The 26,580-nt window shown below is 50.9% G+C and overlaps 3 protein-coding genes across 9 annotated transcripts in view; 1 reads left to right on the top strand and 2 right to left on the bottom strand.

The window, feature by feature from the left end:
* The window catches only part of PSD (pleckstrin and Sec7 domain containing), a 46,315-nt gene extending 39,428 nt beyond the window's left edge, over positions 1-6,887 (bottom strand). For both annotated transcript variants that reach the window (XM_061459330.1, XM_061459332.1), the window contains exons 1-2: positions 6,830-6,887; positions 4,105-4,225 (exon numbers count right to left, since the gene is read on the bottom strand). The gene's annotated coding sequence lies outside the window, so the exon portion shown is untranslated. The remainder of the gene's footprint in view (positions 1-4,104; positions 4,226-6,829) is intronic.
* On the top strand, positions 6,542-11,240 carry FBXL15 (F-box and leucine rich repeat protein 15). Of its 6 annotated transcripts, none has more exons than XM_061459337.1 (4): positions 6,542-6,757; positions 8,220-8,470; positions 9,204-9,706; positions 10,071-11,240. In XM_061459337.1, exons 2-4 carry the CDS (start codon positions 8,288-8,290, stop codon positions 10,258-10,260), a joined length of 876 nt encoding a protein of 291 aa, XP_061315321.1. In that variant the 5' UTR covers positions 6,542-6,757; positions 8,220-8,287; the 3' UTR covers positions 10,261-11,240. The 6 variants fall into 6 exon arrangements, with proteins under 6 accessions (XP_061315321.1, XP_061315322.1, XP_061315325.1 ...); XM_061459338.1 differs by lacking the exon at positions 6,542-6,757 and adding an exon at positions 6,860-6,964 and having other exon boundaries at positions 8,223-8,470; XM_061459341.1 differs by lacking the exon at positions 6,542-6,757 and adding an exon at positions 6,957-7,031.
* A 9-nt stretch (positions 11,241-11,249) lies between these two features.
* Positions 11,250-25,720, bottom strand: CUEDC2 (CUE domain containing 2). Its single transcript, XM_061459342.1, has 9 exons — positions 25,700-25,720; positions 18,489-18,582; positions 17,523-17,666; positions 17,147-17,208; positions 15,578-15,711; positions 14,302-14,472; positions 13,911-13,972; positions 12,214-12,274; positions 11,250-11,829 (listed from the first exon to the last, which is right to left on the bottom strand). The coding sequence occupies exons 2-9, from the start codon at positions 18,560-18,562 to the stop codon at positions 11,683-11,685; spliced, it is 855 nt and encodes a 284-aa protein (XP_061315326.1). The 5' UTR covers positions 18,563-18,582; positions 25,700-25,720; the 3' UTR covers positions 11,250-11,682.
* Positions 25,721-26,580: the final 860 nt, after the last annotated feature.

Below are 26,580 nucleotides of genomic sequence, written 5' to 3'. Positions count from 1 at the left end.
GATTCCATGTCATCCCTTTTAGATTCTTGGGCTCTGCCGGTTCCTCAATCCCATTCACAGGCAGCTTCCAGGAGATTTTTAGCTATTGCATTGCCTCTGCTCATCTTCACAAGCCCTCCTCACACACAGATCTCTCACCTGAGGCCAGAAGGGTGTGGGTTGTCAACAGGGTAGACCAATGATGATGAACTTGCTTGGAAGAGATCAACCTGGATGTCATAGTGTCCCAGCAGTTGAACAGATCTAGATATTGGGTGAGGAAGGGGTAGACAAGAGCTCCATTCCTACCCTTGCTTCAGGAGGAGCTGATGCCAGCATGTCCTGAGGCACACGGATCAGACTCTGGAAAGGTGCTTCTCCTGCAGCTGCACTCCACTTGGAGTAAACACCCTGGTACCTCTTAGGCCAGCTCCTGAGCATACAGGGGCTGTCAGAGATGGTTCCTTTGGTGCAGCTTGTGCTCAAGGCACTTCAAAGAGCATAAGGGCCAATATTCTGCCTCACTGCTGCCAAAGTGAGTGGAGCCATGCTTTGGCCTCAGCGTGCACAGTCACTCTGCTGGCAGATGGGTGCTGCTCACCCAGCTCACTGGAAGCACCACAGAAATAGCAGCTCCAGCCCTGCAGGAGATGGGTCCCAGTGAGCAAGAAAAGCTGAACTTCCGTTGTGCCTGCATTGAGGGCTCCAGGGCAACCAATTAGGTTGCACGTGTTCCCTCAGGACCTAGATTTAACTACATGGCTCTAATTAATGCCTTCAGCCCCTGGTGCCAACACCCAACCACATCCTAGCTGTACATTAAAAGAGCCACTGCAGCATAAGCCAAGTCTTTAATGGGCTGATGCACTTACCTGTTACTCCACCAGGCTGGTGGTTAAGGATAAATGATGAAAATACCCTTCCTTGACAGTCTGTTATATAAATGCTACTTCACAGCTCACCAGGGCAAATAGACAGTGCTGGAGATCCTGCCCACCACTCTCTGCAGACCTGGCTCAGGGTAGGGAACACCTGCACCATTCTGTGCCTCTTGCAGCTCCCTTGCATGGGGCAGGCATTTGGGACCACAGCAGGATTTTTCAGGATGAAAGGCTCTCTGGAAGAGGACAGACTGCAAAATGTCTTACCGGGGAGAAGAGCCAGTGCAGACCTGAGCCTGTGCAAGCGCTGCCTGCCCTGCCTGGCGTCCCAGCTCCCTGCCTGGGGCTACCCTTCCCGCAGGAATGTTCAGAAGAGCCGAGGTGCAGTGAGGAGGCGGTGAAAGCTGTGTGCTGGGCCTCAGAGCGAGCTGTAGCTAAATATTTCTGTAACGCCCTGGGAGTGCCTGCTGTTCCAGAGATCCCCTCAGACGCTGTCCCAGCCCCATGCAGCGGGCGGCCATCCCCCCTGCTCTGACACTGCTTAGTTTAGATGAAGGCAGAGATGCCAGCATGGTAAAACCTGTCCTGGGGATAGGGAGGTGGGGCCTCAGCACAGCTTGAGCCATAAATAATCTCCCTGCACAGCAGTTAGGGGAACAATTGTGTGGGAGTATCTCTTGGTAAAAAGATGCTCAAGAGAAAGATGGTTTTGGAGGAAAGCAGGAGATTTCTGGCTGGTGGAGTGAGCTCTGCACTGAGGATGGAGCTTCCTGGGTGCCAGGAGGTTGCTCACCGTGGTGAGTCACTGCACCAGAGACCAATTTAGTCTGAATCAACCCAAATCAGCAGCTCTTGGGTGTAGCCTCCCAGGACACGGCTTATGCTGCAGCGCTGATCTCCGGAGCTGTTTTCCAGCTAAGCTCCACAACAGTAAAATGTGATCCCTTCCTCCCACCTTCAGTCTCAAGATTCACATGGGGAAAGGTGAAAGGGCATAAGGGGGAGGAAAAGCAAGAATACAGGGAGTATGTGATGCAGAAAAGAGACAGCAAGCCCCAGACCTGCGGCCTGACCTAGCACAGGGAGAACACGATCACATATAGAATGTGTGAAAGGTGTAGAAACTTAGGTGCTCAGTTAAGAAGGAGTGATTACAACCGGGGGGCGGGGGAACCTGCCACCTTGGCGAAGTGTGTGGAGACACACGCAAAGGAGACATTGAAAGCTTGGAAGCAGTGGATTCATGAGGGGGATGCTGCAGAACAGCCCTGCACTGGCGTCTAGCTAGGAGCTCCTCATGCATGTACCTCTTCTAACCCTGCCTTGCACAGCTTGGTCTTGCTTTACTTCTATTTTTATTTTTTTTCCTGACTATATAGGCAGGTTCTCAACAAGAGAAAGGGGAAGGTGCCCTGTAAAGGGAAGAGCTGAACAGAAGGCATCATGGGTTCTTGTTCCATCAGCTTAAAAGGGTCTCCTGGCGGCACTGCGCAATCTCAGTCCCCATTGAGAGCAGAGTTTGCCCTGATTAGCCAGCAAGGTGCCAGCCATCACACAAGGTGATAGATCTTAAGACAGCAGGTTAGTATTGGCTTGGCACCATATCGATCTCCTAAAAATAACTTGTACTCTCCCACAACACCAGCCTCTAGGAGCCCCAGAAGGCTTGAAGAAACCCAACCTTTGACATGGAAATAACTGCATTTTTGATGCAAGGGAAAAGTCAAGGGGCATGAGTAGGGAAGACTTGCCCAAGATCAGCTGACAAATCAGGAGCACCTCTGGGAACCAAAGCCTGGGATTTCTGACTTGAGGTCAGCTCTTCTAACCAGCAAACTCCCCTCCCTTTAGGCCCAAATTCCCAAAACCTCATTCCCACTTCCCAAAGGATGAGGTCAAGACCAGACTCCTCAAGTACAGCTAGGCACCAGCACAGCAGTGGAGCTGGCTGAAGTCTCCATTCACTTTAGGGAGAGGGTAAAGATGAGGGTAAAGATGCCAGCAGAGTCAGACCCGAGGCCATGCCCTGGCTCTGAGAGCAACCAGCACCATATGTTTCCAGGGAATACACAAGAAAGCTGCAGTAGCTGTGAGCTAATTTGCTTCTTTGCCCCAGGGCTCAGCTTGGTCTCTTGTCACTGCAGATCAGCTCAAGGCCCAAAGCAGAAGCCCTGCTTTCCCTCACGGGACACCAGTAGTCACTGGGATAGCAGGAGAGCTACCAGACTGACTGGTGTCCCCTGCTTGTGGAAGGTACCTGTGCAACACACTTCCTCAGACGCCCTGCAAGCACTGGGAATGTTACAGCCCAGCACTGCTCTTGGGAACAGGGAGCTTCAGACACACCTTGTCCAAAACAGTGTCTTAGAAAGGCACAAGAAGTGATGGGCATGTACCTGGTGAGTCATGACAAATGAAGTTACCCGTTGAAAGGGAAGCATCTCCAAGCTCACCCCATTGGTCTTGCAAGGGTCACCATCTTTAAGCCAGTAGCTGCTTGCATGGCACCAAGCTCACAGTGTGCTGTGGAGCTAACAGGACATATGCTGAAACCACATCAGCTGGGTTAACTTCTTGTGAGCTCCATTTCCCCATCTCTTGTGTCCTGTCTCCACCACACTTACCACTGAACTCAGCACTTATAGACACTGGTTAACATGCATGTGAGCAGGACCACAGTCCTTTTTATTCCCTTTTAGAGGCTAAATTAAGAGAATTGGTTGGTCTTACAGGAGCTGTTGTGATAATCTTTCCCACATCCTCTTTAAAATCTAGAAGATGGCAGCTATCCAAGCTTATAGAAAGAAGTTTTTAGCCTGAGGTCTGCCCTCATCCTAATGTTTGACTAGCAAGGTGAATTCCCCTGGCCTTAAGGGATCTCCCTGATACGAGTGTCAACCCTGGAAGCTGTTTCGGCAGGTCAGTTTGCAGCTGTCTGCATCTGGCTGAAGCTTAGAAAGGAGACATCCAGACACCTCTCAAGAAAAATGCAGACCCACCTTAGGGAAAGCATGTGTCACCAGAAAGGCAGAAGCTTGCTGCAACTCTTGACTGAGCAGAGCAGAACAAAGCTCTGGTCCTTCAAGCTTGCCTGCTTTGAGTTGTCCCTTCATGGCTGAGCTACAGTGGATAACACCACCCAGGTCCTGTGCTGCAGTGCTGTACAGCTGTATTACATCCTCTCTGCATATAGGAAAACTTTACAGGCATGAGCACGAAAATAGTACCTGTTTGGGATCCTTACCATTGATGTATTCCTATGTTGCTAGCTCCACCAGACATCCTGATGGTGTAAAGCTGTGTCTCACATACACTCCTACAAGGCAGTAACAGGCTCTAATGCTCTTTCTGTACCTGCAGTCAACCTGTGAAGAGAACAGTCTGATTATTTCACAGCTGGAAACTGTCCATGACTCCTACTACATGGCACATACATCTCAGTAGCCATAGCTTCAAACTAACCAACCTCCCTACCTACTTACTAACTCCTCCACAGGCCACCAGCTGTCAGGACCCTGAGTATGCTAATAAATTTTAGTGGTCCTAATCAGCCTCATCTGGAGCCTCCACTACTCCTGACTGTAGGACTGGGGCTCTACTTAAGCTCAGCCTGGGACTCTTGGTTCCTGTTATGCAGTACTGTAGGAGTGCTGGTCTCCATCTTAGCTAAACTAACCTATTCTCATGGTGGGCTATGGGCACTGATGGTCTGGACCCTCTGCTGTTGATTGATGTCCCAGGCGAACCTCAGCCCTACCCCATTGTCGTGGCCCTGCTTGTTCATTGTAAAGCTGTGCTTGACCCTGGTTGCCCCCTCTGGGCACTGGCCAGGTATTGAATGGCTGGTCTCTGGCTGGGGAGGCTCCTGACCATGCATGGGCAGCTGCTGTTGTTGTGCCCTGACACAGCCGGCATGTTCACCCTTCTCTTCCCCACCTTGCTTGCATTCCTCTAAATGCTGAGTCAGAAAACTCAGGTACTCTGGGTTCGGTAGCTAAAGAGGTTTGTCAGAGCAAGCACCACACTACACTTGCTGCAGGGTTGTGTTAGGGATCCAGAAGCTGTTGGTTGTTTCCAGGGTAATTCTGACCCTGATTGCTGCATCTGGAAAAGAGACAGCACTGCCTGAGAGGCTGCAGTGCCCCAGCACTGACACAGAGACTGCTGTCCTGAAAGCAGGCCGAAATGAGCTGGATTAGGTGCGATTCCTGAGTAGTGCCGTAAGTGGCTCAGTGGAGATGGCCCAACACTAAACAATTCTTGAGGCTCTGCCTTGGCACTAGATCTTAAAGGTAGGAGATTCTTCACCTTCTCCATGTGCAGCACAAGCCGGGAAAAGGCCAAACAAACACAACCATGTGTCACTTCTGTCTTTATTCTAACAGTGCCTCCCAACCTCCTTGCAGTACCTGGAACCTATTAGGGCTCTCAGCCCTCTTCTGAGCCCTGCTACCAGCAGGATGCCAGGGAAGTGATTCAGCCAGCCCAGCTGGATCACACAAAATGAAAAAAACATAAACAGAGGTTGGTGGGGGAGCAGGGCAGGTCCCACTTGCCAGTCTAGCACACATGTTGTCAGGAAGGATAACAAGCAATCCACAACACAGCTCCTCTGAACAAGGACTCAGCACAAGCAGGGGGCTCCCAGCCAGGTCTGTTTTGGCACAGTGAAGGGCAGATGTAATTGAGTGTCGCAATGCCTTGCTCGCTGGTGCTCCCTCACCTCCTATCCAGACCAAGACCACTATTCCAAAAACCCTCCTTGTAGCCAGTTTCAGTCACAACCAGGAGCAATATTAAGGGGCTCCCTGCCAGATGTTACACTTTTATTTCACAACGGGAACTCAAGAACAGAGTGAGCACACGGCTGAAACCTCCTGAAGGCAAAATGAATCCTCCCAGTCTAGAAGCAGGACCAGCACTCCCAGAGCATTCTGTGCCCCCACTGGAGAGGAAGGAAGCATTGTCCTAGGCCATGGCTGGGGGCATTCTCAGCTCCTTTAGAAAACTGAAAATCCCTGCCTCACTTGTCCTTCTGTAAATGAGGAGAGTGCCGTGCTACTGGGAGCCACTGGGACTCTCAGGGTTTACACATCCAGGGGCAGACAGGTAACATGGCTAGCTACCACCAGAGGACAGGCAATAGGGTAAGAAGACCTTTCCCCATTGGGGGATGCCTCCACACTGGGAGGGAAAGAGCACACAAGGGTGCATAGACAGGTCATTGCTTTCCAGGGAACCCGGGACTTATTCCAGGGAATGTGGGACCAGGGAATGTGGGTCCAGGGATGTGGGACTCCTTCACAGGGCACTGCTTTTTTTGGCAAGTGGATCTTTTTATAGTGCCTGTTGCCAGCAGTGATTTGCAGCTTGATGCTGCGCAAGGCGGCAGGGCTTGGATCCGAGCCAGGGCTGGGGTCACCCATCCAGGGCTGGTGTGGGCGGTACGAGTGCCGTACTGATGGGGTACGGGGCTGCACCCCAGACCGGCAGCGGGAAGGAGAGCAGAGGGGAAATAGCAGCGTCTGGTTCTGCCGAGTCGTTATGGCAACTGCGCCGGCAGGAGTCTGGCCGCTTCTCGGCGGGGGCTGCCGGCAAGGGACGGACCCCGCACCCCGGGGCTACGGGGACAGGCGGGGCACCGGTGGGGGAGCAAAGCACGAGGAGCCGGTTGGCAGGGCGGGGGGATGCAGGCCGGGTGAGGGAGCTGCAGCAAGCAGTGCCGTCCCACCCCAGACCCGGGGGAGGGGCAGGGGGGCAAGGGGAGGCAGGCCGGTAGTGGCGGCTGCCGGTCGGGGGTGCTGTGAGAACTGAGCCCCAGGGACCGGCCCTTCCCGGGGGAACCTCTGCGGGCGCGGAGTGGGAGGCGGAGCCAGCTGGGAGAGCAGCGGGACCGGGTAGGGTGTTGGAGGCCTGGCCGGGCAGGGCCGGGGCATCTGTCGGGGCCGGGGGTTGGTGCCGTCGCTCACCGGCAGTAGCGGGTCCCGGCGGGTCCCGGCTCCGCATGGTGCTGAACGGACAGCGCCGCCGCGCTGCGCATGCGCCAGTCCGCCCGCCCCTGGCAGGGGCGTGCGCTGGGGACCGGGCAACCGGGGCCAGCCGGTGTGCACCAGGGAGCCGGGGAGCCGCGGGGCTGGAGGGACCGGTGTACACCGGGGAAGTGGGGATCTGGTGTGCGCGTGGTAACTGGGATAACTGAGGGACTGGGAGCGGTGGTGTGCACAGGGAAGCGGGTACGCCCGGGGAGCCCTTGTACCGGGGCTGGTGTGAGAGCCGCGCCGCTGCATCAGCCTGCGGGAGCCGCTGCGGCACCGGTAGGACCTGTGACTGCCGGCGCGCCCGCAGGGCCGGAGTCGCTCTGCTCCGCCAGGTGCCCCAGCGTGTCAGGGCCGAGCCCTCCCCGCCGCCCCGAGCGCTGCCGCTGTGCAAGGTCTGCGGCCGGGCCCCGGTAACGTGCGCGCTGCGGCCACCCGAGGTAACGGGGCGGGGCCGGGGGTGGGCCGGCCGGGCAGGCGTACTTCCGCCCGCCGGCGTGACGTTACGGCCGGACGCCGGCGTCTGGGTGAGGTGCAGCCGGATGGAGCAGGCGGGGCAGCGCCGGGTTGCGGCAGGTACCGGGCTGGGGGCGCTGGGGCCGCTGGGGCCGGGCAGTCGCATCGCTGTGGGGCCCTGCGGCAGGGGGGCGCGGAGCGTGGGTGTGCAGGCCCTGATGGGGCTACTGCGGCTCTGTCGCTTTGGCGGCGGGGCGGCAGCCCAGGAACTGGGCCGTTCAGGGGGTGAGCGAGGGGCGGTGGGGTAGGAACGGCTGAGCGGGAATGTCGTCCTCCCCTTTCCACCCTCCCCCCCCCCGCGGCTTCTGCTGGGGTCGTGTCAGACCGCAGCTCGGGAGGCTCCGGGCTGCCGGGACCCCTTTGCTCCCTCCTCGGTTCCTGCCCCTCCTCTGGCTACCCGAGGCTGTAGCCTCATCGGAGGGAGACCACTTTCGGGGAGTCCGGAGCGTTGTTGCTTTCCCCTCGAAAGGATCCGAGGGGCTCGGCACCTAGGGGACGAGCTGCCAGGTGGAGCGATGCTTAGCCGTGGAAGGGAGGCACAGCTGCTGTGTAGGTGATGCGGTAATGCTGCAGCAGTCGCTTGCTGCTTCGCTGAGGGACAGGAACACCTCAAAAGGCTGGTGGGAAGTCCCTACCCCGAGGGCAGTGCAGTCAGGTGAACTCGGATGCCTGAGCAGTGAGCGTCCCAGGCTGGGGAGGAGGTGATGCAGGTGGCAGGTGCCTGACCTGCTGACGGTCAAGGGGTGTTACCCTGCGGGCTGATGGTGGGAGACACTGCTGAGTCTTTCTTTCTGTCTGTTCCTCCTAGAAGCACCTGGCAGTAGGTGTGAGGATATCTAGCCTGGCTCCCACTGTAGCTTGGCTCCCTGACGTCTGATGATGAGTTTGACCCCCTCCAGGGGATGCCTCCTGGACCTGCCCTGGGAAGACATCTTGGTTCCACATATTCTCTGTCATCTGCCACTGCAGCAGCTCCTGAGCCTGCAGAGGGTCAGCAAGTCATTCCAGTCTCTCATCCAGCTGTACCTGGCCAATATGCGCTGCTTTGACTCAAGCCAGGTATTGGATGGCTCTGAGGCTGGGGGAGACACAGATGTCCTACTGATCTGGAGCTAACAGGGGAGCATCTGACTATGTGAGGTGAAGAACCCCCTGACAAGGAGGCTGGTTTCTGCTCAGGAGCTTGGGTTAATGGCTTGGGTGTCAGACTGGACAGATGGGCCCAGGGAGGAGAGGCAGTGATTCAGGACCCAGCAATGCCAGTGTCTTTAGCAAGAGGCTTTGGGAGGAGTGAACCAGGAAACTCCACCTGGGCCATTATGGGCACCAGCTGGCAGAGAAAGCCAGTCCTGAGTGGCACAGCCTGTTGTTCCTCACAGAGGCTGTGCGTTAGGGTGGGTCTGGTGGAAGATAATTCTGTCCCTCATCTCCAGGGAAAGCTTGTGCTCGCCCTGGGAGACATTGCCTGGGATTTGGAAAGGCTGGAGTAGCTGTTGTTCCGTGAGGACAGAGTGGTCTAGCAGAGTATTTGAAGAGTAAGGGTGTGGAGTTCATCACAAGTATGTAAATGATGATGTGGGATGGAGAAGTCCAAGCATATTCTAGCTTGTGGCAGTAGCCTTGGCATAAGGGGAGGAAAGTTTGACAGCAGGGTTTACTCTGTAATGAGAAAAGGGAGTGTCTTTGGTCACCACTGTCACAGTGGAATAGAGGAGGGGAGAGAGTACTAGGTGAGGATCAGGTGATCTGAAGCCCTGGGGGACACGTCATTCTTCCTGGGTTCCCCACGCAGATTGGACCTCCCATCCCTCGAGCTGCTTTCGTTAACCTGCTGAAGGACAACGAAGTACTGCAGCAGCTGGCACTCCAGAACTGCTCCGACTGGCTGACAGATGGGGAGCTGCTCCCAGTCATCGGGCAGAACCACCATCTGCACCACATCCAGCTGAAGGGCTGTGCCCAGCTCAGCCGCCATGCGCTGGTGGCCATCTCACTGAGCTGCCCCAGCCTGCGCCAGCTCTCCCTGGCCCACTGCGAGTGGGTAGACAGCCTGTCCCTGCGCAGCCTGGCTGACCACTGCAAGGCACTGGAGGCTGTGGACCTGACGGCCTGTCGCCAGCTGAAGGATGAGGCTATCTGCTACCTGGTGCAGAAGTGCAGCAGGCTCAAGTCCCTGTCTCTGGCTGTCAATGCCAACGTGGGTGATGTAGCGGTCGAGGAGATTGCCAAGTGCTGCCCTGAGCTGGAACACCTGGACCTCACAGGGTGTCTGCGAGTGAAAAATGATTCCATCAGGTACTAAGCAACCTGGGGACCTGGCGTGGGGATGGCAGGTACCTGGGGTGGGAAGTGGAAGAGAACCCAAGAGGAAAAGTTAGATTTCTTCATGCTAAAAGCAATGAGAGCTCAGACTGGGGGAGAAGACACTAACAGGCCCTTCAAGAGAGGCTACTAACAGCAGATTTCCCAGCATGTCGTGGAGGGTAGGTCTGGGACCCAGCCATGTCCCTGGAGTTTCTTTTAGACCACCAGGATACTGCTCCTAAAGGTTGGTACTTGTGGCACAGTGGTGAGCGCTGGGCTTCTGGGAGTAGAGAAGAGGGTGAGCAGTGCACTTAAGAATCCTGGCACGCAACTTGCACATGCTCTTTTTTGGCAGGGTCCTGGCTGAGTACTGTCCCAAGCTGCGCTCGCTGAAGGTGAAGCATTGCCACAACGTGGCTGAGTCCAGCCTGAGCATCCTCCGAAGCCGTGGGGTGGAGCTGGATGTGGAGCCTCCACTGCAGAGGGCTCTTGTTCTCCTGCAGGATGTGGTTGGCTTCGCCCCTTTCATCAACCTCCAGATCTAGAAGTGCTGCTGCTGGGGAGGGGGGGGAACTGACAAGACGCTGGGATCCTGGGAGGATGCCGGAACCAGCTGCTTTGGAGATATGCACAGGGAGAGGTTGGTCCCATTGGCAAGGCTGGCCTGAGTGGGGCTCACTCTTTCCTCTGAGGCTGCTCAGCAGCCACAGGGTCGGTAGTCATGAGTGGGCTTCATTGATGCCTCTGGGGAAAGTAACTCCCTTTGCAGTGGAGAGAGCGAGTGACTTGCAGGAACACCATGGTGCTGAACAGGCCTTGGCCAGGCCAGCTAGTAGATAGGATTTATTATTCGTATTTTAAATCTCTAAATGGCAGCTGTCCCGAGAGGAAAGTCTTTTATGGGGACTGTCCCCTGGGGTGTTGTGCAGGGCATGCCAGCAGAGCTGTGGAACACACCAGGCCAGCTGGAGTGAAGGAGAAAAGCTGCCAGCCCTCCTCCTGGGAGAGGGCAGGCCCCTCTGTGCTGCAGGAGGAGGGCAGAGTGAGTCCAGCTCCAGCCTGCAGCCACTCACCAGCCTGACACCAAATTGCTGACATGGCCCAGATCTAGGGTGCTGGTTTGGGCTGGTGCAAGGTGAGAGTTGTTCTCAGGGGGAACTTGCTTCTAACTGCAGTTTCACTGACAAAAAAACACCAGACCTAGCTGTGCTGTCACTGAAAGTGGTTGGTCATTCCTATTTGTTTCCCCCCAGTTTCTGACTTAATATTTCAGTAGTGCCCAGGCTAGCTATTATATCCTGCTCCGTGTGGCATGGCTGAAGCTTTGGCATCCAATACTGTTGAGAAATCACGGAGCCCTTGCTGTGCTGTCAGCTGGAGCTTATGGAGTGCTGCAGGTGGTGTTGGCAGGGAGCCTAGCTCTGGTTGGGAGTTCAGCCTCAGCCCTTGTATCTGCCAAGTGGTTAACCAAACAGCAGCTACATCTTATGGTGAATGTGGAAAGAATAAACAGTGGAAGAGAGAATGACCCTGCTCTTACCTTTGGCCCCAGGAGGGATTGGAGGTGGTGTCCACAAAGCATACGCATGCTCTAGCTGAACTACACGCCAACTCACATCTTTATTAATACTGGCACTCATTTTAAAGCAACAGTGCAGACTTGTAAAAAGGTTGCTGCAAAAGCACAAGCCACATCTTAGATCTAAAAATGTCCCATGCAAGGAATAGCAGAGAATGCCCAGGCCCTGGAGAACCACTGCAGTGTGCCCCTGGGGGCAGAGGGACAGCTACACAAGGAGAAGTCTCCCCTCAGCTGGGTTAGTTGAGGAAGCTGAAAGTAGTGTCCTGGCTCCCGGGTTAGTTCCAGTTAGTGGCAGGTGGAGGAGACCCCCATCCCTAGTGCTGTGTGTCCAGCCTGCCAAACCTGGCTGGCGAGGTGGAGGCTGAAGAACAGGAGGACCTGGCTGTCAGTGGAACTTATACTTCCTGGCTGGTTTGAGGCTAATGTAGGTTCTTTTCATCTCCTCGCTCTCAGGCTTCTTGATGTCTTTGTACCTTTCTCCCTTTGTACTCACCACCTGGTTATCGATATAGCGGATCAACTTCTTGGGAGCCTAGAGAGGAAAGATATTAACACCAAATGGGTGGCCAGCCATGCTGCTAGGGAAAGGGGGTGGACAAGCAGAAGCAGAGCTGTGCTGTCAGGGGGCAGAGGAAGACTGGGGTGTGCTGCTTTACCCATCCTTTGTGTTGGGAATCTTGGGCAAAACGGGAAGGAAGCTGTCTGATGGGCAAGGCCCACGATAGTCAGGAATGGTAGAAACTGACAGACCCTGCCACCCCTTAGCTAACCTGATCTTCCTTCTTCGCTTCCTAGTGGGCTCTGGGAATGTTCCTGCTCTGTTCTGCCCTGTTGTTTTCTGGACATGCAGCCTGATTTTTAAGCCTTGTAGCAAAGGACATTCAAACTGCTGGTGAGCTGGGACTGCTCTTCTTACCTCTTTGGGTGGAGCTGGTCGGTGGGTTTTCTGATCTTCTGCACTATCCACCATCATATATCTGAAACAAGATACATTTAGTGAACACTGTAACAAGCATTGCCTGGAGTTGTTCATAGCCTATGCCCTTTTCCCTCTGGCTGGTTTGTGGCTGTACAATGCGTCCTGCGTGCCTAGGTTGCAGCTAGGAGCACTTAACGTTATCCTCTGGATGAAACGGGCAAGAAGTGGTGTCATCCTTCTGGAAAGAATCGATAAGGATTCTCCTGGAGTAGCATCCTTGGCCATATGTGAATGGTATTGAAAACTTGGGCTGCTGAGAATGCTGACGGGCACTGCAGAACTGGAAGAGGTGCTCAGGTCTGGTGTGCTCTGCCATTGGGGCAGCTTTGCTTCTTCTCAGACCACCTGATGGCAGCCAAAGGAGACAGAGCTGAGATTACAGGACTAAGTTGGCTGCTTCTGCCCTGAAGAGATGGTGTTCCTTTCACGCTTCACCTACTACTTGATTGTGAAACAGGTCTGTGCTGTAAGCAACTTCATAAAAGCATCACCTCATTCCCTGTATGACTGAAACATCAGGGCCCAAACATTTGCTTGCTGTACTGCTGAGTTACTACTCTTGAGACTGGTGCTGGCTTAGCAGGCGGACAGCACAACTGACCATGACTTCTCCCTGGGTAGTTAGTATAGTTGTATCACTTGTATCTTCAGCTATGGTAATCTGCTCTCTGTACCTGTGCTTGAGTGATGTTTAAAGTACAGGACGTTGCCAAAATGTCATTAAAGTGAAGTTCCCAGAAACATAAATAGCAGCTTGGGCTTTTTTGTTCCCCTGCTTGTCACCCTGAAACAGGCCTGCACAGGAGGCAGGCAAAGACAGGGATTGCTAATTCTGCTTGGATGCCATTCTGCTTTGCTTTATCTTCCTTGGAGCATTGACTGTCTCCCCATTCTGTCACTGGGGAGGATGTAAAGTGGTGGAAAAGATGTGGCTGGATAGACGTGCAATCTATATGCCCACAGGACATCGGTGAAAGTAGATCGATGAAACCACAGTGTGGGTTCTCCTACTGAAAATTAAATGCTTTTGGAAATGAATAACGGTAAACCAGTCTAAAGCCACTTTCATTCCTAAGAAGTCCATAGGGGCACTTCAGTGAGGTTTCTTTAAATGTATTGAATTCACATGTTCAACAAGTGAGATTTAATCTTCCCAGTGTTGCTGTACACACAGTCTCTTAAAGGTATCTTTAGTCCTGTTTGGACTGTCTCCAAGGATGGCGGTATGAATGAGCTGCTGTAGTTTTACAAGTCACAGTGTGTTACCTGAGCTGCAGCATGATGTTTGTGTGTTGAACTTTTAACCAGGACCTCAGCTGGCAGTACTGTGACTTACACTGTACCTGCAGGAGGTTCAAACCTCACACACAGCCAGTGCTGTGACACAGCTGGTGCAGGTAACCTGTTCCTGTGCCACAGCTCTAAAACAAACCCAAACCTATTTTTTTTTCCCACATGATGGTTCTATTTGTAGTTGCATTCAGCTGTACCTGAATCAGCTTCACAGCATCCTTACTAAACATCGTACACCCCAAGTTCTTTATAGACTATACTGCCATTCTGACCTTCCCCAAACTGTGACCTCTTACTTTATTTGGAGGAAAATGAGGGGTTCTCTGCTGCTGGGTACTTACTTCTGTAGGATAACCTGTTTGAGTTCCTCATGGTTGGGCACTCTCCGAGGCCGTGCCAGTTCCTGGGAAGAGACAAGGTGGTGTGTGAGTGGCACAACATGTGGGGTGTACACCTAATCCCTGCAAGCTTGGTAAGCCCAGCTGCTGCTGGAGCACTCCAGCTCCTGTGGGAAGCGGGGTACCAGCCACAGCTCCACTGGGGTGTTGGCTCAGTGGTGGGCACAGAGCAAAGGGAAAGGAAAGGGGCTGTTGTTCTGGGTGATCCTCCTGGTTCATTGCACAGGGAGTTCCTGTGGTTAAAGCTGCTTGCAGCAGAGAGCGGGGACACCCGCGTGCCCCTGAGCTCTGCCCTGCTCCCTAGCCTGCTGCCGCCCAGCTATGAGTACTGTACCTTCACACTCGCACCTGCCGGGCCAATTTCTACTTTCTCCTCCACAATTAACTGCACTGCCTCCTCCAAGTTCCCCAAGGCCATGGCAATCGCCTTCTCTGCCTGGCTCACGGTACAAGCCGGGAACATCTCCAGCAGCAGCTCCACACCATCCTTCAAGTTATTGCCTTCCTAGTTGGAGCAAGAGACAGAGGTAAGATGGGGATATGGTGAGCTATTGAAAAGGGCCTTTCTGGTTTTGCATTGTCAGGAAACTTGGCCTGCCCTCAGCTGAAGGCTCTCTCCATACAAACATGATTAAATACCACTCCCAAAGCTAACAGGGGATCGTATCTTTGCAAGGACAAAGCATTGCTCTTCCTTAATCTTCTCCCCCTCTATTTCAACACTCTTTAAAGTAGGGCTGCTGTGAACTGACTCATCTGTGGCCATGCTATGTGCCTCCGTAGGAGTGAGCTTTCTGGACACCATGGTGTAATGCTTGAACTCCTGCTCACCTTGTGAAATTTTATGTGCTTTGATCAGAAAGGGAAGGGACTGCTAAGCAGTGACCTGTGACTACATAGCAGCAGCATTTGCTAGAAGCCTGTGGATGCAGAATCATTGCACTGCAGAGCAGGAAGAGGTAAGTAGTGGAAAAAGAGCAAGCAGAGTGTGAGGGAAGGAGGTGGGGGAGAGGGATCTACCAGGTGCTGCAGTGACTGTGGCATGGGTCATACTGAATGGTGCCGCAGGATCAGGACCGCTGGGCCAATGACTCAGTGCTGTAAAGCTCTGTAAACGCACAGCGTAGTCATTGAGGGTCTGGACTGGCATCTTCAGGACTGACACACAGAGAGCTGGAACTGCTTCCTGTGCAGATAACTGTATGACAGCTGGGGAGAGAAATGGTGATCCACCTCAAACTGCTGAGTGAGGCAAGGGGAACAGGGTGAAGCGAGGTGGAGTGCTGTAGAGGTATCCCCATGGTGCTGCTGTGGGATCTCTGAGGGCACTGGGACAGGCTCTCTCAACCATTGCTCTGGCTCATCTTTTCCAGTGGGTAGAAAGGATGAGCCAGAGTGATGGCTCATGTTCTTCTGTCAGCTTGTAATTTTCTCTTTCAATTTACGCAATCTTGCTCAGGCCATACCATGGAGATCACAGACACCAGTGATGCTGTCACAGCCTATGCTGTCATTCCCTCCAGAGCCAGAAAATGCCCTCAGGTGGTGCTGGTAGCCTAGTGCTGGGTGACTGTCCCCATTGCTTCTGCTCCTCTGCAGGGTTCTCATACCTGGACCTCGGCTCCGTCTGTTAGAGTGCACTGCCCTTCCCCGTTGCAGGCTCCAGCTCCAGGCTCCTGGCCCTTGGTCAGGTCTTCAGAGGGTGCTTCACTTCCATTTTTCACAGCCTTTTGGCCAGGTTTTTCTTAAAGACATAGTGATATCTCCTGAGGAACAGTCCCACTAAGGCTAGAGCTCTGTTTTCTGTTGCCATTAGATTGCTAGCACATTGTGTGCCAAGCAAATCCTTTCTTAAGTGACGAGACTGGAAAGTACTACTGTTCCTCCTGCCCTCAGAGGCAACACCTACTCTGCTCATCCTGCCCTGCAGGTAAGCAGTGCTAGCACATGCTGGAGCTTCTGAATGCTGCATTTCCAGGTCTTACAGGGTGCAGGCTGCTTGTGAATTCAATTCTGTCAATTCTCGGCCCTCTAATGCCTTGGCTGTGGATACTTACGGCATTTTTATTAACATTTCTAAGAATGGTGTTTGCTGTAACTTTGAACTAAGGCGTGGTTTTGATTTAAAATTTGGGAATACACTGTGGTAGCCCCCAGGCTTATGTGAGTCAGCACATCCTGTGATCAGGTTACTCTGATGCGTCTCTCTTTACAGGCTCTTTCTGTGTCACTGTAATTGTTTCACCTCTGTCCTGACCTCTCTAAAACTGGGATGGCGCTGTCCTTTCACATTCTGGCTACATCAGGATCCTCAAAAGGAAAGTGTAGGGGACCAGAGCAGAAGATTTTGTCAAGTTCGAGAAAGCAGCAAGTAAGATAAAAGACAGGACTGTCTACGCTGTTCTGCGCTGTGTAGCCTTCTGGCAAGGCAGCAGTAATGTTGCTAGATAAGCAAAACCAAGACTGGTATGTCTTGAAAGGTTTAATATCCAAGCATTTCACATGCCTGTTCTTTAGTGGGAAGTACCTTTGGAGCTGATTAACATAGCAATCCAGCTGATCATGAATACTGATGTTAGAAAGCGCCACTGGGATAATGCAGTCTTCTGCAGTCCTGCATTGTGCAGGCCAAGGCACATCACTGCTGATTTTGCAGCCATGCCAGGATTCATGGGTGAACAGGAAGTGAGCTTTGAGGATGCTGAAAGCCTAGAAGTGATACAAGCAATCAGCTGGATTTTCTACTTGATGAGGCACCTGACATGGGCTACCCAGTGGTGGTGTTGCTTAGGCAGATGGCTAAGAGAGGCAGGCAGAAATGCTCACTTTCAGAATTAACCTAGAGCAGAATTTCAACAAGCAGCACTGTGTCTGTCATTTCTTCCCTATTACTCTGGATGTGATCTCAACGATGCTGTTTGGAGATCTGATCAAGTGTTTTTCACCCCAGTATGTCTTGGACAGTATTCCACGACTCAAACCTCCTATGTATTGGTATCAAAAACCTGACTGAACATAAAACCAAAAAAAAGGTCAATCAATTCAGTTTCCCTTTTGAGAGTGTAAGTGTGGCAAACAAGATTGTATTTTATCCTGTGACACTGCTCAGCTCCAAATACTAGGACTGAAAACACGTGCAGAATATACCTTCTTGTGCTGAAATTGTCTGTGTAACTCACCTTTGTTGCGAGCTTCACCAAGCCTCTCTGAGAGAGAGAACATCATTTCACAAACATCCCCACTGTAAGAGACAGAAGCTGCAAAATTAGTGCGAGGAATAAGAACAGTAGCCTATCCTACTTAGCTACCTCATTACAGGAAGACAAGACTTGCTGGGCAGCCCAACAAAATTAACTGGCATTTCAGATAGCAAAGTACTTACTTGCAAACTATACTGGGATTAGCCATCTGTGTGTTCAGGGAAAGACTGTCTTAATCACAATCGCACAGGTTTGGTACCAATACATCTTCAACTTGGTATAGCAAAAGAAGGGGGGCTTGGGTCCAGGCCCCCAGTGCATGGCATGCACGTACAAAGCAATAACATTCACATACCTGTGGATTTCTGCAAAGCCAGGGATATACGCCTCCATCATTTCCACAAAAGTGTCCATGTCAAAAGTCTCCTCAGAGGACTCTGGTGAGCCCAGCTCTTCTAGGACACCCGTGATATAGGAGAAGAAAACATCATCCATCCCACTGGAGACAGAAACAAATGGGATGTGGCAGCAGAGTCAGCAGGCACTTTTTTTCTCTCTCTCCATCCCATTCCATCTAACCTTGTCTCTTTCTAATACAGAAGCAGAAGGACCGCTGTGGACTGTATCTTGGGCAGATCCCACCAGTAAAGCCAGGTAGCAGCTGGACAGTGGTAGACTGGAAAGCATTTACAAATGAAACACTGCATTGCTGTCCTGGGCAGCACTGAAGGAAAGCTGCAGCGTGTGCCCAGATGCTGTGCTCCTGCAGGTGCTTCAGCTGAGCTAACAAAAATATTCCAAGTGCTCAAACCCTCACTTTTCTGTGCTGACTGGTGTTTCAGGTGGGGTCACCATGTTCTGTCAAGTTGCTATTTCTATGGGATGCAGTATTCTCTGCTTGCTGCTCTCCACACTTGTGTCACTGCTGCCACCAGCTGCCAAAACAGCTGCTGTATTCCAGCCTCAAGTGGGCTGTATCTCTGCATGCATGTGGAATTCAAAATAGGGAGAGCTCTGACATAGTGTTAGGCTGCTCAGAAAGCCCTTAGGGAGCTCTGTGGAATGAAAAGAATTCCATATTCTAATGTGTATTACTGGACAGGAAATTAATTATCTTGGTCATCAAAGATATTACATTACTAGATAGTTATTCAAGCATTCCCATCAGAGCCTGTGCAAATTACCTGCATCCTGGATCTGACTTAAGGAAAGGTAACACGAAGTACAGGAAAACTAGAGAGTTCAGTATAATGTGTAGAGGGACAATTAATGCAAAGTTCAGTCTAGAGCAATGATACTGGATTTTGCTAACTCAACATACCTGAGGTCTGCTGCAGGGATGTTGGACTGGATGAAGTGTGTCAGCGTGCCTCGAATGATCCTTTCAAGCTCCATGTCTCTCTAAACCTTTTCCTCTAAAAAAAAAAAATGGAGGAAAAAGAAAACTCCATGTAATTTCAAAGGCAAGAAGATCAAAATATCAACCAGATCAAAAGCTAGGCTTGGTATAGGCCAGTGTATTCTCCTCACGAGAAAAATTCACAAACTGCTCCTTGTCATCCCTGGGTAACACTAAGCAAAGATAACCACACCAAGCAGCACTATTAGAATCCACTGGAAATACAAGCCCACAGCAGTCCCAGTATCTTGGGCCTCTCCAGCTCGTGTTGATGCTGGCAGTATGCAGTTGTACTGTACATTTAAAACATCCCTTCCAGGAAGCAAAGCTGGAAATGCAGATGTGTCCAGCTGCAAGACTTCAGAGACACCTCCTGAGTTGGAACGCTGAGTTGTCTGGCAAGGAAGCAGCAACTAGTGAGTTTGCATGCTCAGTGCAGAGAGGGGTGAACCTTCCAGCCAAGAGCATTTGCAGTGATGCTTGGACTCAGGAACAAGTAGGAGGAAGGGTAATGTCTCCTAAAGAAAGGACAACCTAGAGCATATTTTACAGGGAAATACCAAGCAGGGCACAGACAACTAGTCTGCCAGCCAAAATATCAAAGGTCTCCAGGTCAGGCACGGACTGCCAGTGGAATCCCACCCAAACAGGAGCCTGTTGTTCTGCTCAGTAAATGAGCCATTTTGCAGTTGATGCAGCTGCAACAAGCGGCATTTGATAATCCAAAACTCAGGGGAGTTCTAAGAATCACAGAGCTCCTACAGAAGCAATGGCAGAGAGGGGCTGCCCACAGCCTTCCTTCAGCTATCAGTACTAGGCCTGGTCTAAAATGGATGGAAAAAAGCCATTAATGGTAACCATTCCCCCCAGGGTTTACAAAGCTGTTGGGTGGACAAACTCCTGCTGTAAGCACCGAGTTCTTCCAAGGAAGCAAACTAGCCCTGCATAAAGAGAAATTCATGTGGTCATCAGCCAGAGAGCTTCAAAAGGTTATCATTTTCCCACCAGTGCAGCTCCCTCATTCCAACCACATCAGGACCTGACCAGTTCTGTTTGACACAGAACTCATGGGGCAGTCATGTGGGTTGCTGAAAGACAGGACTGTTGTTCCTATGGGAATAGAAAAGGTTTGGCGTTTCCAGAGATGAGACTTCCAGAGCTAGCAGGATATAGACAAACCCCCCCAATGGCACTCAACACTGCTCTTGCATTACCTACAGAGAACCAAAGCCCATCAGCCTGTTGCTAGGTCCATCTCCAGTCTCCGGGCCCATTCAATCTGCCTCAGGCTGCCACTGCAGATGCCAAGAAAGTACATGTACTCCTCTTTGTGGCTGGCCAGATGAGCACACCCAAGCTGGTTAGACTGGCCCCTGGCTATAGCCATATTGAAGTTCTAGAGATTTGACTCTCCATCCTGAGGGAGAAAGCTGTGACACAAGCTTGTGCAAAAGTGCTTTGCTGGGTATATGGCATCACACACTACATCTCCCTGCAGCGATTCCCCATCAAATACTCCCAGTCTGTGCTCTTCTACTCTTCCAGCTTTTGACCAAATGCAGGTTTTGCTACCTTTACTGAATCTCTGTGTCAGTGCCATTCTCTTGGGGCAGCAGGAGACAAATACAGAAAGAACTTCACAGTAAAGGGACACGAGCAGTGAAACATACTCATACAGAGAACTGACCCAATTTTCACTGTGTTCAAAGTGAAACACAGAAGCCATCTAATCACCTAAAGTTCCCTGCAGATACTAGTAGTATCAACCCTCCCACTGATCTAGATCCACTAACTAGAAGAGAAAGCAAACCTTCTTCACACGTTTCCCTCTCACTTGGGGAAATGAACAGTTATAAGTGCTGTACCACTGTATGACCAACATCCATGTATTCAAACACAGCACATGCAGAAACAGCCAGAGAAAAACATCATCAGAAAGGACTGTTTACTGTTTCTGTCTTAAGCTAAAAAATTTCTTTGCCTCCTGTAATTTCAATTAGGAAATTCCCATTTAATCACATTAGAGGAAGACAAGATTCCAGACTTCTTCAGGTAGGAGCTCTTCATACACAACTAAACTGAGCTGCTGAGTTGCTTTCATTTTTCAGCCTCACAAGGGTCTTTTGTTTTGCATTTTTCTCTCCCATTTGTTTCTATGTGTTTTGTGTGTTCTCTAGTGGTGCAACAGAACCAACTTTATCTTTGTCATCTTTGCAATGTACCCAGAAAAAAAAGGTGAGCTTTGTTCTATCCTTCTCTGTCGTGGTTTAAACCCAGTCAGGCAACTTGTTCACTCACTCCCCCCCTTCTTTTCCTCCCCCTACTCCCGGAGGGACAGAGAGGAGAATCAAAAAGAATGCAACTACCACGAGTTGAGGTAAGAACAGTTTAGTAACTAAGGTATAACACAAATCACTACTGCTACCATCAATAGTAATAATGATAAGGGAAATAACAAGGGAAGAGGATACAACACCTCACCACCCACCCACCGATAACTTGCCCCACCCCACCAGACCAAGCACCGACCCATACCTCCTCCAACCCTGCAGTCTACCAGCCCGTCCGGGTAACTCCAAGTTACATCCTGGGCATGACGTGCTGTGGTATGGAATACCTCTTTGGTCAGTTTGGGTCAGGTGTCCTGTCTTTGCTTCCTCCCAGCTTCCCCTCCTCCCTGGCAGAGCATGAGGCTCACAAAGTCCTTGGCCAGACTAAAACATCAGTGTTATCAGCACTGTTCCCAGGCTGAAAGTCAAAACACAGCACTGCACCAGCTACCAAGAAGGAGAAAAATGACTGCTACTGCTGAACCCAGGACATTCTCAGACACCAAAAAGCCAATTATAAGATTCTGAATCTCACTGTTGGCAAGAATACTGTCCTAAGCAGCATGTTTCTGCCCCATTTTAAGCTAAATTTGCAAATGTTGGCAACTACAAAGCCCCCTGAACTTGTAAGTACAAGAAAAGTAATTTTCTTTCTTTACAGAAATCAGGGATGTGAAATCAACATACAGCAGCCAAAATGTAGTTACTATGGTCACTGCTATCAAGAAGAATGCTTATTTCATCCTTAGTCTTCATGATATCCTGGGAACTGGAAGCCTAAAATATTTTGTCCATTTCTGTGAAACAGGCCAATATCATATGAGAGATGAAGCTATAGTAACCAATACCATTTCCTAACAACCCAATTACCTGAACGACAGAGCACAATTCACCATGTCAAAGGCACTTTTGTGAGGTCCATAAATTAAGTGCTGGTAATTTATTCTGATCAATAGCAGAGACAAAGTCACTCATGTCCTTAATCAAAGACACTTGCAGGCAAATGTCAGACTGGGATGAGAGAAACACAGAAAAAAGGAATTCAGCAACAGGATTATTGTAGCTGTGGCCAGTCACTAACTGGTCTTGAATCCATTCCTCAGTCCCTGACAACCACAAGAAATGCTGGTGTGAAATGTTTGGAAATATTCAGGTATTTTCCTGTGGAATTACTATGCTGTACCTGAACAAAGGCAGACTCTTCTGTCTATGAGAGGAGAGAAGGCAGCACATTTTAATAACTGGGCATAAATTCCCTTTGGCATCTGAGTCAAATCCATCCACCAGGATACTTGGATTTAAGGTTTACATCCAGAGAAGGCAAGCTGCCACCTTTAGACTACCTTTGGTGGAAAGAAACCCTGTAATTGACAAAAGCACAGTCTTACACTGAAGGACAGAAAGCAGCTTGGTGATCAAGTATTTCTTCAAGGGTCAGACAACGACCTTTCACGCAAAGAACCCATCCCTACTCCTGTAAAACCCAAGGCACCAAGAGAGACAAATGCACTTGCATTTGAACATTTATTGCCACAAGAGAGAAATTTTGTTACATGGTAAACATTCCTTAAAAAACTTATAATCTGGGGGAATCTGTAGTGCACAATGGTCTTGCCCAAAAGAGGTTCGTGGAAGACAAATCCTGAAGCTCCTCAGGCCTTTCAGATTTGGTGTGTATTTTCTTGAAATAGAGCTGGTTAAAAACATATATACAAACATTTTTAAATGGATTCTTCAAGGAATAAACTGGCGTTGCTGCATGTCCTTTCCCCACAGCCAAGCTCAGAATTACATAACTTAGCACACCAACACACCTGAGGCATTATACCTGCAAATGCCAATTTTTTTTCTAGTGGGGACCTGCAGTAGGTAAGGGGGAGATTTACTAGAAGGGCTTATCCTAAGAGCACAGTTTTGTGAAGGAGTGATTTATAATGCATAGAACAATCTAAAACCCAAATACAGGAAAAACACTCTCCTGAGAACTCAAATTTTACTGAAAAGTGTTACTATTGCTTTAAACTTCCACCTATAATTGCAATGAGGATTTTAAGATCACTTCAGTATTTGTCAGTCAATTCAAATATACCTATGAAAGTCCTGCATTTCTTGTTATTATAATATGGGCTCTGCTTAACGTTTTGCACAGAATCTATTTCTTCAAAACATATGGTCAAGAAATGGTATTGCTATTGCTCTGGCCTTAGCTAGAGCCTCACAGTCTTGCACTGTCAGAACAAGAGACTTTCAACCTTTGGAAACCCCTGTCACTTTTTAGTCTTTAAACACTGGGGTTTATTATTAAAGAGTGAAAAAGTATTGGAGCACTGTATGTCACCTCATTAAGACAGACTTGGTTTGAAATATCAGGAGTGAGCCACATAATATCGCATATGGATTTCCTCACCTTAGAGAAAAATTGTATCAGTTCTTAAAAGTGTGAAAATTACTCGGTTTTGTACTAGATAACTTTGCCCAGCAGCTCAACCGTTTGCTACTCTGCTGTCTGTCTTGAGGATGTAGTAATCTCCATCACCTTTGCGTTTTCTCCTAACATGTTAATGTCAGATTTGTTGGTTTTGTGATGGCTTTGTTTTGTTTTTTTTTTAAACAGCTCTATAAATAATACTCCTCTAAAAGCCTTGTTATCCTTGTGGTGTCTGAAATACCTACTTATGCTATATTCAAGCTTCTTTTTGTACAACTCGTATGAATCTGCCTTCCTTAAAAAGAAACAAATGGTGAAAATCTGAAACATTTACATAAAGCTATATCATTTCCGAAGGCTCTTTCAACTCAAATGTCAGTAATCATTCTCAAATGTCAATGTGACAAGATGGGAATAATTGATTGTGCCTTGGACTTAATGTTAACAAGACAGACTGAGGACAGCAATTTAGGAAGGTGTTTCTGAGCCAAGAGGAACTGCCATTTGGATGTGTATCAACTTTTATGAGATCATAAATTTGCCTACCAATGATTTCAGGTTTCTGCCAGTGGAAGGAGATGGGTGTTGTATGCCTTGGATGTTTCTCAGAACAGGCTAGACAAAGTTTAAGTAAATCTGATCTGGCTGAGGGATTGACTAAAACATCTCAAGAAGGCTCCTTTAGCTCAAGTTGCAGCAATTATTCCTGAGTAAGTAATGGGGCAAGGGTGGCTCACTATGCTCTCTCCAAAAACTTGTTACAAGAAATTGCAGACCAGGTCTTACACAGCTCTGTGTGTGTATACACACGTGCCTCTCCTTGGGGAAGTGTAGATCCCTGAGATATAAGGAGCTCTCAGTGTAGCCTGAGATATACAGCCTCAGAGGAAATCTCTCAAAAGCCAGAGACAGAGCATGAACTGTGGCTACATTCCATTGAACTATTTTACCTCTTGAAACTTTGCTGGCTTAGAAGAAAACTTTCCAGGCCAAGCACCACCTTACAGATGTAATTTCAGAGCTCCCATTTTTTGTTTTGCTGGCTAAAAAAGTCCCTGACTTTCACAGTGTGGGTGCCATGCGAAAGCCGGCTGAGGTCATTGTGCACGTTAACACAATTAACTGCCTAATGCTCTAACACTGAAGCCAGGGTTTTGTTAACAACTTAGTCCTACTAACTGCAGTAATAGAAGATGGTAATGCCAGTGGCCAGCCTCTTCCCTTCCCCCAGATCTACACTGGACTGCACTTGGGTGCTCTGCTGACACAGGTCCCTTAACTGAGCAGAAGTACCACCTGTGCCAGGACCGCAGCTTACCACCAGTGTTTACAAAGTCACTTCAGTGCCTGTGGAAGAGTCAAGGGTCCATCCTATGACTGTTTGGCCCAAGCCATCAATGAGCGAGCAAGTCCTTTATGGAAAAGGAAAGCTGAATTAGCTGGAGCAGGAGCACAACAAAGTCATTCTCTGTGTATTGGTGTCTTTATACTTTATGTCACTTGTGACTGTTTCCCCTAACACAGAAGGTACAGCTTTAACCTTTGGAATAAAACACACTATATGAAAGGATAACTTGATGTGAGAGTAGCATACTTGTCGGCCTTCAAACCTGCCGCCATGCTTGGGATGCTTTTCAAAACTCAGTTTCTGCAGCAAGGCCTCCAGTGGTCCCTGAATACCACTGATGTACTCCAAAAGCACTGGTGGCTTCACCGCCACTGGGAAACAGGACTTGTTGGTGGTGGCTTTAACCATAAAGACCAAAAAGTGATGGCCAGGCTTCCCCTCTGCAGCTTCACTGTGCTTGGGCACATCACCACAGCTACTGCATCACAAGCCCCCACACTGGATGAATGGCTGGTGGTCACCTGGAGCAGTAATCTCACCCCAACCCACTGTCCGAGCAGCTCTGGGCCATTACTGGTTTCCACGGGGTCTGTTGCCCCCCTCGCTAGCAGACAAGAATTATCCCATGAGGCTTGACAGAATTTGGCAACCGAGCCGCAGAAACACACCGCGCAAAGCCGGAGCCTCCGTGACCCACGTGCAAAACGCGCCAGCTCACACCGCAGCCGGTGACGGCCATGCGGCGCCGGGGCCCGTGCCCAGACCTCGGCCTGCAGACGCCACCGTTACGCACACCTCCCGCTCCGGTACCTGCCGGCGCGTTCCCGCGCTGCGGACCCCAGAGTTCAGCCGAAGGCGCGGGCTCCCTTGGTTCCCGCGCTCCCCGAGGCGCCGCGGAGACACCGGCCGCGGCGGGGGCTGCAGTACGAGTCTGCGGGAGCTGCCGCCAGTGGCCGGCCCCGGCCCCACAGCCCCCCCTTTCTGCTAGGGTCACCCCTGACGCCGTGGGTGAGGTCAGGGTGATCACCTGACGGCCCGCGCGCCCCCGCCGCGGCCTGGTTCCCTCCCGGCGCGCAGGTCCCGCGCGGCGCGGTTGAAAGCGTCACGTGGTCTCGCGCGGCGCCAGCCATAGAGGCGGTCGCGGAAGGGTAAGAGCGGTGTCGTTCTGGAGCGCTGCCCGCGCCGCCATGTTGGTTACGGGCAGGATCAGGGAGGCGGCAGGTGCGAGGCGGTCTCCGCTCAGGCCTGGGCTTGACAGCGGCTCCGAGTCCTGCCGTGCTCTGCGGAGCCCAGGCTGGTGTCCGCGCTGCGGCCCCGGGGTGCGCGGGGCACGGGTGAAGGCGGAGAGGAAACAAAATGCGGCACAGCGGGGCGGCTGCGAGCATGCCCAGACCTTGATAGAACAGTGTCTCTGTGAGGCCCGGGAACGTGGCAGCAGTGCTCTGTGGAGTCACCCTAACGCAGACTTAGGTGTAATTCTCCTCTTTTCCACGTGCAAGAGATAATGTTCCCTCATGAAAATAGTACATATTCAGCTGTTTGGGCAAAGGTAGGAGGCTTCTCCCTAGCCAAAGCTCTTGTCGGGTGGAAACACCTTCCGAAGGGCGTTCTCCAAGCTGATGTCTGCAGAAACTGGGAGCTGCATGCAGAGCCTCCTGGCTCAGCTCCTTCCGCTGCTAAAAACCGCTTCACCCTATGCTCGCCAAGCCACTGCTTATACTTTTATTCTGGCAATTTGGAGGACTACGGTGCATCAGGGCAGCTTTAAGCTCTGGCAGAAATCACAGTGCAGTCGTGCTTTTGCCCTGCTTGCTGGTTGCAGTCCCCTTCCCCCATCAGGTGAGCTGCTCTTTGGTTTACTGGGCGCTGACTACGACAGTAGGTACTTCCTGGAGCAGCTGTGGAGGA

Source organism: Pezoporus flaviventris, unplaced genomic scaffold (assembly GCF_033815535.1).
Source record: "Pezoporus flaviventris isolate CSIRO_AGI_PZ_B2104156 unplaced genomic scaffold, CSIRO_AGI_Pfla_v1 ptg000029l, whole genome shotgun sequence".
NCBI lineage: Eukaryota > Metazoa > Chordata > Aves > Psittaciformes > Psittacidae > Pezoporus > Pezoporus flaviventris.
This window is presented reverse-complemented; position numbering and strand designations above follow the sequence as displayed.

Coding starts and splice junctions, on each gene's coding strand:
- CUEDC2 (XM_061459342.1), bottom strand. CDS start 18,562: ATGGAGCTTGAAAGGATCATTCGAGGCACGCTGACACACTTCATCCAG. Junction 17,209..17,522: donor GGCTTTGCAGAAATCCACAG/GTATGTGAATGT, acceptor TGTCTCTTACAG/TGGGGATGTTTGTGAAATGA. Junction 13,973..14,301: donor CGGCAGGTGCGAGTGTGAAG/GTACAGTACTCA, acceptor GTCTCTTCCCAG/GAACTGGCACGGCCTCGGAG.
- FBXL15 (XM_061459337.1), top strand. CDS start 8,288: ATGATGAGTTTGACCCCCTCCAGGGGATGCCTCCTGGACCTGCCCTGG. Junction 8,471..9,203: donor GCTGCTTTGACTCAAGCCAG/GTATTGGATGGC, acceptor TTCCCCACGCAG/ATTGGACCTCCCATCCCTCG. Junction 9,707..10,070: donor GTGAAAAATGATTCCATCAG/GTACTAAGCAAC, acceptor CTTTTTTGGCAG/GGTCCTGGCTGAGTACTGTC.